At 33.1% G+C, this 14302-nt stretch overlaps 1 protein-coding gene across 1 annotated transcript; it reads left to right on the plus strand.

The window, feature by feature from the left end:
• The first annotated feature begins 1670 nt into the window (after positions 1-1670).
• On the plus strand, positions 1671-4239 carry LOC111372180. The gene is made up of 3 exons (XM_022994381.1): positions 1671-2388; positions 2972-3144; positions 3799-4239. Exons 1-3 carry the CDS (start codon positions 1801-1803, stop codon positions 3980-3982), a joined length of 945 nt encoding a protein of 314 aa, XP_022850149.1. The 5' UTR covers positions 1671-1800; the 3' UTR covers positions 3983-4239.
• The last annotated feature ends 10063 nt before the right edge of the window (positions 4240-14302 follow it).

Genomic DNA, 14302 nt, shown 5'->3' on the forward strand with positions numbered 1-14302 from the left:
TCTCCATTTTAACCATTTCTTTATTCGTTAGGTTTGTATTACTTGTATCTCAAATGTCTTTATTAATTAATTAATTTATTTATTTATTATTATTATTTTTTGGAGACGGCATGATAGTTTATAATTACTTAGTTCTTTAATATATATAACCCCTGTTCAGTTCCCATTCTTTCCTCATTAAAATGAAAAATATGATCGTTATCTATCACATCAAGTCATTAAATTTGAATTTCTATCTTTTGTGTAAAACTCGTAACGACTATATTTTTCATTCTCATTCTTCCAAAAATGAGAAACAAATGGAGGCATAATAAATTTATTCTAATGATGATATTTTTTGTACCAACGACGCTTATCAATTACTTCAAGAGGATCTAAAATAGGAAAATATATTAAAAATGCTTCTTGCATATCATCATTGATAGATTCCTTTACAGATTGATGAGGTGACAATAAATTGAATTAAAATTGTAAAAAGAATTTCACCACTTTAACGGTTGTACTCATGTAATGTGGCATAATGACAAAAAGAAATTGGGGCAACTTTTTTTATTTGATTGTGAGATTTTGATTTAGTCAAATTTCATCATATCATCAGTTGATAAATAAGCACTCGTTTGGTTCTGATTTTTCAAGCAAAAAAAAATTAATTTTTTAATCGTTATTTAACATAGTCAGCTTTCATTTTTTACTACTTCACTCATAAGTGGAACTCACTTTTCTTTTTAATGATCAAAAAATTAAACCTCATAATCAGTGTCAAACATGCCCTGAATGTGTAAATTAGGACATACAGTACAATTGAAATATACATAAAGGTGCCAAAAGTAGTTGTTTTTAAGATATTTTTTACTTTCATGGGTCAGTTTTGGTCTCACCTCTAAGTGGGCCCAAATCTTGGGGATCCACAGGTTATCGGTTTGAACAATTCCACTCTATGCCACAATAATTAATGTAAATTCCACATGGGTCCCAACATTTCTTAAGTGTGACATTCATATTTCCAATTTACATTTTATTGCACTTGTGTATTAAAAATTTTAAAATATGACACATGTCTCCCTAATTAAATATAAACATTTATAATGGCATGGTGACACTTACATTATGGCGGATTGAAAGGGTAAAATTATTAAAAAAGAGTTTTATTCTAAAGCAATCCGTTGACTTCGAATTTCATTTAGAAACCTAAATGGGGTAGATTTTCTTAATGTTCATGAAATTTATCACGTTATATAAACCTTAGTGTTCGTCCAATTTGAATTTCAAATAAATGTTATCAATTAGGGTAACATTGGATTGGATCAAGGTAGTGAAAATTTGAAGAGGGGAGATATGAATATAAATATCCTTATTTCTTTAATCATATAAATATCCTTATTTCTTTAGGATGTATTTGAATCGACTAATCGAGATGGGTCAAGGCATGGTCATCGCCCCATTATCTTCCTCAATGAGATGAGACATTTTGTCATTCCTATATTTTTTAGATGAAGGCAAAGGTATCGCTATATTAAAAGATTAGTAATATGATTTTAATAAATAATAGGTTGAGGGCATAGAAGCTAAATGTACGAAACATCGAGGATGTAGAGTGAAATTTACCATAATAATTAATTCCATGAATTTGTCTTTTTCCACTCATTCAACCACTCGTCCACTCCCCATTCCTATGAAATGCGGTATAAACTCATCACTCTCCACTCTCTCCCCTCCAACACGGATTCGGAGGGCTCAGAGGTAGCTCACTTTCCTCTCTCTTTTTAAATCAATCTTCAAAATCAAGAAGGATAAAGAATAATGTTATTGCGAAGCTCTTCATCACCAATCTTGAATTCATGGATACCCAATTCAACAGTCGGGTCATCACCCGAATCCGATATTGTAATACCACAGTTGACAAGAACCCGATCGGTCTGCTTGAAAAGTTCGTTTAGATTTGAAGATAGCCCGGGGAGAACCGGACCTCTGTTTGAGTCAGATATCAGGGAGTCGTTGAAGCCGAAGAAGAGAGTGAACCGGGCAGGGACACCCAAGTCTATGAAGGTCAAGGGTGGAAGAGAAGGTCATGAGGTGGGGTCCGGGTCTGGGTCCATGTTGTTGTCCAGCTCCGGGCTGGGGGTGGCGGAGGAAGAAGGGTGTGTGGCGGTGGCAGATAATGCAAGGGCGCCGCAGGCTTTTGTGATGGGCGGTGGAAGCGGAGAAGGTGGTGGCAGGGTGTGCGGGGGTGGTGGCGGGAGAGGATCGGATGATGGGATGGGATCTGGTTCACAAGATCCGAATAGCTGGAATGGGAATGAGAGTGCAGATTCTTATTACCAAAAAATGATTGAAGCAAATCCTTGCAATTCTCTCTTGTTAGCAAATTATGCCAAGTTCTTGAAAGAGGTAGAAATTTTGTATTAAATGTGAAAATAATTATTAACTTGCATGCATTTTATGTTGATATTATTCAATCTTGAAATTTAGAAAGTAGCTCAAGATGTTGAATTGATTTCATTTTTGTATGATTATATATAAATTCTATACTATACTCATCAAAATAATCCAGATTCTTTGATTTTCTTGGTCAAAATGATCCAAATTATTTGCTTTTCTTGATCACCAATTTTATACTATTCGTGATCAAACTTATTCTAATTCTTTGCTTTTCTTGATCGCTAATTTTATACTATTCGTGATCAAACTTATTCTAATTCTATACTATTATTGATCAAACTTATCCAAATTCTATATATTCTTTGATCAAAATGATCCAAATTGTATATTAAGGCCCTGTTTCCTTTAGATAAAAATAAGATTTTAGTATATTTTGATAGAAGTTGATGGAATGTGTGGTTGAAAGATTATAGGTCCAATATGTAGTTAAAATTATTCGACAATCAGATCAGATTTTTAGCTTAACCAAACAGGGGCTAAATGTTTCACTTGTGGTGAAATTTGATTGGGGGAAGTTATTGATGTGGTGCAGGTTAAAGGAGATTTTGCAAAAGCAGAAGAGTATTGTGGAAGGGCAATTTTGGCTGATCCAAGTGATGGCAGTGTTTTATCACTCTATGCTGATCTAATTTGGCAGACTAAGAAGGATGCTGCACGAGCAGAAGCTTATTTTGATCAAGCTGTTAAAACTGACCCCAGTGACTGGTAATTTCGTCCTCCCTTCCAAACTTCGTCAAAAACACAAATGAAACAACTCGGACTTTGGCAACTTGTGAGTTGTGAATAATAAGGTAATTAGATGTAGTTGTTTCCTATGCAAATTATCTGGGAGGAGCAAGAGGATAAAAGGCTATTTGGGAGATATTTGAATTTGCACAAGTCTATTCTTCGAGGCGAGACCACCTATTCATGGATTTCTTTTTGGGGTTTCGGGGCAATTAGGTCATTTGGTAAATGATAAGTGGCGGCCGTTTATTGGTGAATTTCTAACTAATTATGTTAAGTGTTCGCGCTTTATTCACCATCTTACGTGTTGTTTATTCATTGGTTCTGAAGTCGTACTTTAAACATTTACCCACGTAAGCCTTCATGACAATTTCTACCAAGTGGAATATTATGGGAACAGTTCGCCACCCTTGTCTACGAGCTATTTGTGTTTCATAAATATATTCATCTTCCTAGGCTCGCGTAAAGGGTCATGACCTCGCTTGCTCATTCCTTCATGTTTATTTATTTAACGGAGTCCTGGATTAATACCTTGGTTTTGAATTCTTGATGAGCATCTTATAGCCAAGTTGTGCTGTAAATGTGTTATCTAATATGTTTTTGCCGAATAAAAACATACTAATGCCTGTGCAGTTATGTGCTAGCCTCGTATGCTAGATTTTTGTGGGATGCTGAAGACATAGAAGAGGAAGAGGAAGAGGAAGAGGAAGAGGAAGAGGAGGAGGTTGAAAACAGATATGAAATTGACAAAACTGATCCTCCTCCCAAGTTCTTCCAAGAGGAATCTCATTGGCCTCCCCTAGCTGCAGCTTCTTAATCAAAGCTCACTATGTTACGGTCGTACCATGGAAGTCGAGCATTCTAGAAAAAGTTAGTCGAATGATAACTTATATCTGAATTTTGTTTTTCGGTCCATCTCTCGTCCCGCCACAGGTTTATCAAGGATAATGCTTGGTCTGTATCTTTTGATGTTGCTGTTATCTAGTTTTCTCTTGTGAATATATGAGAAAAATAAGTGGACTGACTGTAACTTCTTATCAGTAATAACCCAGTTTTCTTTTTAAGCAAATTCAATTTCTTCTTGCACAATAAACACACACTTTCTTCAAAGGTTTAAACCATTTGTACAGCAAATAAATTTACAGAATTGCTACAGATGCTCACATGGGAGTGGACTTCACGTGTTTAAAATAATGCCCAAAAAAACTCACCCACCCCTCATGTTGTGTGTATTCTGTAGAAATTCCGTAAACTCATTTCCTATACATGTAGATTCTCTGTTCTTCAAATTAGTGCTCACAGGGAATTCAACTAGTGGAGCTTGAAAATTATTTTTAAGAATTGCAATTATTTGTATAAAGTGAAAATATCATTTAATGCAAGAAAGGGAGACTAAAAATTTTTATTCGACAAAATTAGGAAGGGATTTCTCAACCTTTCGGATAGTGTGAAAATAATTTTTTGATATTTAAAAGTGACGTTGACTTCATAACCTATTTAATATGTTTAGATTCAATCCCTTCGCACGCTTAACTCACGTGAAAGTGATTTAAAATATTGTCCATATACTCTTACAGTTAGTAACGCTATTCTCAAAATACTAAATCATAAATAAATCAATTTCTTCGTTGGTGTTAATAAGGAGCGTCGATCTTGATTTGATTTAATGGAGAAAGCTTCATATGGGAAATCTAATAAAAAGAAACTAATTTCAACCCCCAAATATTCACAATATATTTCTAATTTTCAAACATTTTTATGCATGAAGTAATTGCTTCAGATATAAGATAATGCTCTTTCATAGAAGAATGATTATTTAAGGGAAAATTGCAATCGAGCTACCAAACCTTTCATTTATTAACAAACTTTACCAAAATCTTTAGTTTTTGCCACCCACAATTCCAAATTTTTTTTTTTTTTTTTTTTTTTTTGGAGTTAAAAAATATTGAGATAAGTGATTTTTACATGCACTAAGCTTCGTGCTCCTCATTCGAGATTGGATAATATCTTAACAGGCTTCAATCCTAAAATATGAAAATCTAGATTCCGATTCATGTGGAAAATGCCACCCGGTCATCTTCTATTAAATCCTTGTTTGAGCCTCAATCTTGAGAATAGATTTTGTAAAAAAATAATTTGTTGAAGAATATTCATATAATGTTTGAAACTTCAACAGTTCAACCTTTCAAAATTTAAACATTTTTATTTTATGCTTTAACATAAAATTAAAATACTGTAATTCATACGATAAATTATATTTTAATGGTTTAAATGTGGGAGATGTAGAGGCGAAGCCAGAGATTGTCTAGTGCGGACACAATTTTAGGTATCGACTACAATGATTTTTTTGGTCAAAATTAGTTTATGAACAAAAAGAGTTTCACGTGATCAATGCAAAATTTTCGAGAGAAATAGTTCATGTTTCCCATATTTCATCCATACCTGCCTCACATGATCATAGCCGCAAGTTTATTGTTGACGCACAAATTTTTTTATTTTTTTATATCAAGTCAGCTCCAAAATTTATTTTGTAATATTTGATGTAATAGGTAAATCAACAATTAAACTTGTTCAAGTTCCTAACAAAAGATTGAATTGACAAAGTATAGTTATGAAATCTTGGTCAGATCGAAAACTACCGAATCAACAATAGTTCTAAACATTACTCTCTTTTTTAACAACGAATAAGATGTTGGGGTCCATTGTACAAACAATAAATTGATGGACCAATAAATTCATAATGGGACCTATTGTTTATCCTTTTTTTTTTTTTTTCCTTCTTTTTTGTTTTTTGTTTTTTTCAAAAAGCCTAATTGAAGAGAAGACCCACAATCTAAAAAACTTAAAAATTGGCTAATCTAAACTCTTCTTCCTCATTTCCTTCTTCCATGTAACTTCACGACCACAACTGTAACTCTTCTTCCTCCGCCATTGCGTGCAGGCACACTTTTTCTTCTTCTTCTTCTTCTTCTTCTTCTTCCCCTCTTATTGGTCCAGTGCAAGCACACTAGAGTTTCTTATGTCAAGTCCAAAGTCCAGTGCGGGCATTGGCCTGCACAAGACTCTATGTAGCTCCACTCTTGGGTGGATGATATTCACCTATAAAATGATGTGATATTTTATTGAAAGATAGAACTAGAAAAATGACAGGCTAAATTATTATATTCTTTACATTTTTATACTTTATTTTTATAGTTTTTTGGCTGTTCGACGTGAGACTCGTTCTTTATCTCCTTATAGTCATACACATAGAAGGAAAATTGGCTTTGAGTCTTATAAATTTTATCTTTGAGCCGTGTAGTGTCGAAAGTACCCGCACGAAGGGAAAGCAACACACAACTTTAGGACAACGCCTTCAACGTGACTCTCAAGGCTTGCATTCTAACTTTCTTCTTATTGTTGAATTATAATGTTATCATATTATTATGTTTATGCAAATGTTGGATTATGTTATTTATATTTATTAGTTGATGTGTTATCTATGTACAAATCACCCATTTTCCAACAATCTGAAGTCGTGTTCAGTGATTTGTGTGTAAATGAACTTCTCACATGGGTTGTTTGATATGATTTTGGAAACAATAAGCGGACAATTTTGGGATTGAATATCTTCACAAATATCTTATCTTGTACTAATCAGTTTGATTTCTATGTAATCTTTAAGAGGTTTATTCAAATTGTATCTATACTTCGAAAATGTATTGGAAGCTGAAATCAAAGCCCTTTGAAGAGTTGAATGGCATGGGTAGTGAAGAAAAAATTGAATTGACGGAGCGCAACTATTTGATTTGTTCCTCAGTTTCAAGCAAGGAGGACTACATGGTGGTTGGTGGATGAAGAACAGGTGATTGGGTTAATGAAATTTATTCTTCCTTTTATAAATGGATTTGTTATGAAACTCAAAAACACTTTTTAGATTCAAATTGTTGGAAAATAAATAAAGTTTTAGATTTTCAAATTAATACACTTTATTTTGTTGTTTCTATTTTAATTTCAGTTCGTTACAAAATTAAATTAATAATATTATAGTGTAACATACATTTTAAATGATTTAATTTTTATAAGTGTGGGTGTTATTTTTGTCCCTATATAAGGAGTGGTAATATAACATGAAAAAGACAACTTGAGATGTAACTAAGAAAACATACTAAGAAAGGTTGAAACTACAGTGTGAACGAACTTGTTGGAGGAAAGGCGGAAAAATATTACTCGGCAGAAAAATGATAGTCCTACTCTTCATGATTTTCATTGGAATTAATTGAATTTATTTTAAATTAACAATTAAAATATTAAACCTTTCAATAATGTTTTAATCAATGCTCTAAAAGAGGTTTAAATGCATGAGTAATCAACATAAGTGCATTTTTAGCTCGTGTAAATTCCAAAGTAATTGTGATATTATTGTTATTCTATATAATATATAATATATATATATTGGTTTGATTATATGGTATTGTATTAGAAAGAAAATGGGAAAGTGTGGAATATATACGTTATACTATTATGATGCTAGTTTCTACTTGCTTACTTAATGACTACTAAAGGAAAAAAAAAATATATTTTTTTAAAGCTATGATGCTCATGTTGAATGTTAGATTATGTGTTTTTATGTAGACATTAATATTTGTGCATATACATGAATTTTACAATTATTTTTGTCAACGACTAGGTGAATAATTGATCATGATATAAATTTACTAGTGATATTTGTTGGAGACGACTTATAAAAAGAGCTATGCAAGGGTTGATTTTTGATATATTTGTTTGATCAATTTTAACCCGTAAGAGCGTGATCAAAATACAATTTATATGAATGGAAATTTGGATAGAATTTCGGTATAACGATTACGCAAAACAAGGATTAAAAAAGGAGTAGAAGCACAGAATATTCCAAGGCGAGACATTATCTCTTTCCTTAAGACAAATTACCCTACTATGGTACTCACGGTGAATGACACTTGTCTTCTAAGATACAGTGAATTCACAACTTGTGGTAGTAGCACTTCAAACCACAAGAAATCGACGAACTTTTGACAGAATTTTCCCTTTACAAATGAAATGCATAAAAATGCTATGGAATTAGAAATGAGAGAATTACAAGAGGAGAATGAATTCTCAATGCAATTGGTATATCCAAAACTATATCCATAGGGTCCTATTTATAGATGTAGAAATGGTGCAAATGAAGTAGTGTGTGGCCAAAACCTGCATCCTTTCGAAAAGTTGCAACACTTGGCCAAAACCTGCATCCTTTCAAAAAGTTGCAACACTTCATTTTTTCCAACTTTGATCTGCAATTTCTCATTCATCCGGAATTAGTTTCGAGATTCCAAATATACCACGACGATCTACTCGACGAGTAAAATAAGTTGATCTATTTACTTTTATAATTTGACCATCGGATCAAGTCCAAATATTTGGTTGAAGTTGACACGTAATCACATCTTTTCATTTTCCACTTTTACACACCTTTTCATTTTCTAATTTTTGGTTAATTATTTGAACCAATTTCTACAATCCCCACATGAATGAAAATTCAGGTACGCATATGCAAATGCGATGATATGATACAATGTAGAGAGGGTGCGAAAAAATACTGTATCAGGGATGGTGGCTTTTGGCCTTCAACCTCCCTTAGTGAAATACTATTGGACTTACTCGGTTAATTGGTGAACCATAGGTCTTGAACCACTCAGCCTTTGGTGTAAGTCAAGACAACAGTACTGACATAGATATCTTCTCTATTCTGTACTTAGTTATCATGATTTGGTTCATTTTGGCCCTGAACCCTTCTTGGTTTCATAAGTGTTTAGAGAATTCAAACCTTAAACAATTCTAATCGAAGCGGCCCCATTTTATACTTACATAGGTGACCTCCTATTAAGAGTATTCTACCCTACTCCACTTGACTTAATCAAGATATGAATCATTAAAATATAATCTTAGCTTCTATTCACTCTGTAGAAAGCACTTTAGTATCATAGGAATGAATTAGGAATTCTAATTTCCTAAGTGCTTCATGGAATTTTCACAACTTTGTCCTTTTGAACTAAGATATTGGGATCTCCAGTCAATAAGGTAGGGTTACCATTGCTAAACCTCTTACGTAGTAGGCTTTAATCACATTCTTTTCGATAGGAAACGCACTTGATCCTAAGCAAACTTTTCGTAAGTGGATCCGCAATATTCTCCTTTGATTTCACATAATCTATGGAGATAACGTCATTTGATATCAGTTGCTTAATGGTGTTGTGTCTACGACAAATATGTCTAGACTTACCATTATATATGTTGTTTCGAGCCCTTCCAATTGTTGATTGACTATCACAATGTATACTTATCACAGTTACTGGTTTGGATCAACATAGAATATCTTTTATGAAATTTCGAAGCCATTTTGCTTCTTCTCCAGTTTTGTTCAAAGCAATAAATTCAGATTTCATCGTTGATCGAGCTATGCATGTTTACTTTGTTGATTTCCATGATACAACAGCTCCACCAATTGTGAATATATAACCACTAGTGGACTTGGAATTCTTCATATCGGATATCCAATTCGCATCACAATGTCCTTCTAATACCAAAAGATATTTTGTGAAGTATAATCCATAGGTTAAGGTATACTTCAAGTACCATAGAACCCTCGTCAAAGCCTTCCAATGATCACGGTTTAGATTACTTGTAAATCTACTAAGTTTATTCAAAGCAAAAGTAATATCCAATCGAGTGCAGTTTGTAATATACATAAGACTGCCAATTATTTGTGAATACCTTAGTTGTGATATGCTTTCTCCCGTATTCTTGACTAAGTGCATACTCGGAATAATAGAAGTTCTCTCAAGACTTTCCTCAAACACGTCAACTTCTTAAGTACTTTTTCTTTGTAGTGAGATTGTTAAAATACAATTTCATCTTGCATTCTAAAGATTTTAATCCCTAGGATTATACTTGCCACACTCATATCTTTCATATCAAAATGCTTTTTTAGCATCTTTTTGGTGTTAAGCAACATTTTGTGACTATTGCCCATTATTAACATGTCGTCCACATATAGGCATACAATTACATAGGTATTCGGTGTATGTTTAATATATACACATTTGTTACATTCGTTATTTTGAATCCATTTGACAACATTGTTATGTTAAACTTTTGGTGCCATTGTTTAGGAGCTTGTTTTAATCCATACAAGAACTTAACGAGTTTACACACTTCGTTTTTTTTGTTAGGAGAAACGAACCCTTCAAGTTGCTCCATGTAAATCTTCTCTTCTAACTTACCATTTAGAAATACTGTTTTTACATCTATTTGATGTATCTCAAAATTGTATATTGTCACAATTGCAATTAACAAATTTATCGACGTGATTCTAGTCACGTGTGAGTAGGTATCAAAGAAGTCAAGTCCTTTTTTTTTTGCCTATATCCTTTAGCAACCAATCTAGCCTTATATTTATCAATGGATCCGTCAGGTTTCAATTTCTTTTTGAATATCCATTTGTATTCTAAATGCTTGTTACCGGGAGGTAAATCAACCAACTCCCATGTGTGGTTTTGCATTATAGAATATATCTCATTATTGATAGCTTCTTTCCAATGCGATACTTTCGGTGTAGACATTGCTTCATCAAAAGTCTTTGGGTCATCTTCTACCATATAGTTTAGAAAATATGGGCCAAACGTCTTGGAAGTCCTAGCCCTTTTACTACGCCTTGATTTTTCCCCATTTGAAGTTCCATTGGTAGTTTTATATTTTCTCTTGTTAGAACTCATATTTTCCTTATCTTTGCAAGGATAAATATTTTAAAAGAATGCGCATTCCTTGATTCAATTATGGTCCCTTCGTATACATTTTGTATTTCGGATTTGTGTACAAAAAAATTGATATGCACTACTATTATTAGCGTATCCAATAAATATACAATCTATCGTTTTAGGATTAATTTTTATTTATTTCGGCTTAGGTACCTCAACTTTAGCCAAATACCTCCATACTTTCAAATATTGGTAGGATGGGGGATGACTTTTCTATAGTTCATATGATGTCTCTTCCATTTTCTTAAGAGGTATTTTATTAAGAAGACTATTTGCTGGTAAAATAGTCTCCCCCAATATGTTCTGTGGTAAACCTGAACTTATTAACATGGCATTCATCATTTCTTTAAGTGTTCGATTTTTGCGTTCTGCAGCACCATTTGATTGAGGAGAGTAAGGTACCGTTGTTTGATGAACAATTTCATGTTCAAAACAAAAGTCTTCAAACGGTGCCCCATATTCACCTCCTCTATCAATACGAATATTCTTTATTCGTTTTTCAAGTTGTGTTTCAACTTCAACCTTATAGATTTTGAATGCATTTAATGCTTCATCTTTACTTCTCAAAAGAAAGACATAGCAAAATTTTGTACAATCATCAATAAATGTCACAAAGTATTTATTCTCATCTCGAGTTTGCACAAATTTTAGATCGCATATATCACTATAGATCAATTCAAGAGAGGTTGTGTTCCTTTGTATTGAATGGAACGGTGTTTTAGTCAATTTTGCTTCAACGTATTTTTCACATTTATGATTAGAATTGATTTTATGTGTCGAAATTAAACTTTGATTCATTAGTTTGCGCAACAATTTGTAATTCACATGTCCTAATCGACTATATCACAAACATGAAGACTCAAGCAAGTAAATGGAATTTAGAGCTTTATTCATAACGACTTGCTTTGGTACAATTGTAAGAACGTTCAACTTGAACATTCCATCACACATGTATCCTTTCCTTACATATATTTCATTCTTAGACAATACAAATTTATCGGATACAAATATAAGTTTAAAATCATTCTTGCTAAGTAGAGACCCGGACATTAAATTTTTTCGTATATCCGACACATGTAGGACATTGTTGAGGACGAGTTCTTTTCCGAATGTCATCTTTAAAGTGACTTTGCCTTGTTCTTTAATTTTGAAACTTGCAGAATTTCTCATATATAGTTGTTCTTCATTCAATTCTTGATAGTTAGAGAACATCGCCTTGTCCGTACACACGTGACGAATAGCGTCGGTGTTTCACTATTCTCTAGTATTTCCAATTATGTTGCATTTGGACACTACTGCAGATAAACTCATTTCTTGCAGTCCATAGGATAGAGTGTTATTTGCAACCATGTAGGCTTGAGCATTCTTCTTTAGCTTTCGATATTCACTTGAACGATGTCCAGCCTTGCCATAATTGTAACAATTTCCTTTGAACTTCTTTAGCCTTCTTGGAATTGTCTCTTCATGGTGTATAATTAGGAGCCTTTCATTTCTTGTTTGTTGCCTTTTGTTCCATTTCAACAAAATTTACATCATCTTGATCAACCGACATTTGTTCGATTTTTCGATTGTCCGCTTCAATCCTCAAGCACACAATCAATTTTTCCAAGTTCATTTCCTTGCGTTTGTGCTTGAGGTAATTTTTGAAATCTCTTCACATTGGAGGGAGTTTCTCAATAATGGCAGCCACTTGGAACGATTCACTCAATTCCATTTCTTGGCATGGATGTCGTGTAACAAGACTTGAATTTCTTGCACTTGGCTAATCACAGTTTTGGGATCCACTATCTTGCAGTCCAAAAATTTGTCAACAATGAACTTCTTTGTTCCGGCATTCTTGGTCTTGTACTTTGTCTCCAAAAAATCTCATAGTTCCTTGGCCCATTCCTTTAAACTATACACCCCATATAGTGTATTATCCAATCCGTTTAGGATTAGTTCTTGCATAGGAAGTCTGAGTGTTTCCATGCATCCAAAGTAATAATCGATTCACGATTATTTTTCTCTTCTTGTACAACCGGTGTAGCTTTCTTTAGAAATTTAGCCAAATTAAGAATGGTGAGATAAAACAACATCTTTTGTTGCTATCTCTTGAAGTCTACTCCTGTAAATTTTTTCGACTTTTCTCCATATGGGATAGTAGTATTATGCAACGGTATGGCTACAGATGATACCGCATTATTGGAACCATTTTGACTTGACGAAGTCCCGATGGTAGTAATTTCTGTTACACAAATAGAAGTTCAACAAAATGATGATAATATCAGTGGAGGAATAGTACACAAAGCACTATTCAAATAAAGTAATGGAAGACACAAAAATTTATCTTAAGTTTGTTGGAGACGACTTATAAAAAGGGCTATGTAAGGGGTTGGTTTTTGATATATTTGGTTGACCAGTTTTAACCCGCAAGAGCGTGATCAAAACACAATTTATATGAATGAAAATTTGGTCAGAGTTTTGATATAACAATTACGTAAAACAAGGATTAAAGAGTAGAAATAGAGAATAATCCAAGGTGAGACGTTATCTCTTTCCTTAAGATAAATTACCCTGCTATGGCGCTCACGATAAATGACACTTATCTCCCAAGATATAATGGATTCACAACTTGTGGTAATAGCACTTCAAACCACAAGAAACCGACGAGCTTTTGACAGAATTTTCCCTCTACAAAGGAAATGCATGAAAATGCTATGTAATTAGAAATGAGAGAATTGCAAGAGGAGAATGAATACTCAATGCAATTGGTGTACCCAAAATCCATAGGGTCTTATTTATAGATGTAGAAAGGGTGAAAATGAAGTAGTGTATGATTAAAACATGCATCATTTCGAAAAGTTGCAATACTTGGCAAAAACCTGCATCCTTTCGAAAAGTTGCAACACTTCATTTCTCCCAACTTTGATCCGCAATTTCTCATTCATTTGGAATTAGTTTCGAGATTCCAAATACACCATGACGATCTACTCGACGAATAGAATAAGTTGGTCTATTTACTTTTATAATTTGACCATCGAATCAACTCTAAATATTTGGTCGAAGTTGACACATAGTTACACCTTTTCATTTTTCAATTTTTGGTTAATTATTTAAACCAATTCCTACAATATTTTGAAATTACCTACGTACATATATGTGGGAGTAGAAACTTATTTAACAAATTATGTTAAAACATAACCGATATTCACTTCAAATTTTATTTGTTTAATTTTAATCTATTGATAATAAAAGTTATGAGTAAATGTTTCAAATGGAAGTTTTACATTAATATAAAATTCGACACTTAATTAATTGAGGTTATGATATTGTATACTATATTT

The sequence above is a fragment of the Olea europaea genome, chromosome 23 (assembly GCF_002742605.1).
Source record: "Olea europaea var. sylvestris chromosome 23, O_europaea_v1, whole genome shotgun sequence".
Classification (NCBI taxonomy): Eukaryota; Viridiplantae; Streptophyta; class Magnoliopsida; order Lamiales; family Oleaceae; genus Olea; species Olea europaea.

Bases quoted from the DNA above. Each gene is read 5' to 3' on its own strand.
- LOC111372180 (XM_022994381.1), top strand. From the start codon at position 1,801: ATGTTATTGCGAAGCTCTTCATCACCAATCTTGAATTCATGGATACCC. The intron at 2,389-2,971 runs GTAGAAATTTTG...GATGTGGTGCAG, and splicing joins ATGCCAAGTTCTTGAAAGAG to GTTAAAGGAGATTTTGCAAA. The intron at 3,145-3,798 runs GTAATTTCGTCC...ATGCCTGTGCAG, and splicing joins AAAACTGACCCCAGTGACTG to TTATGTGCTAGCCTCGTATG.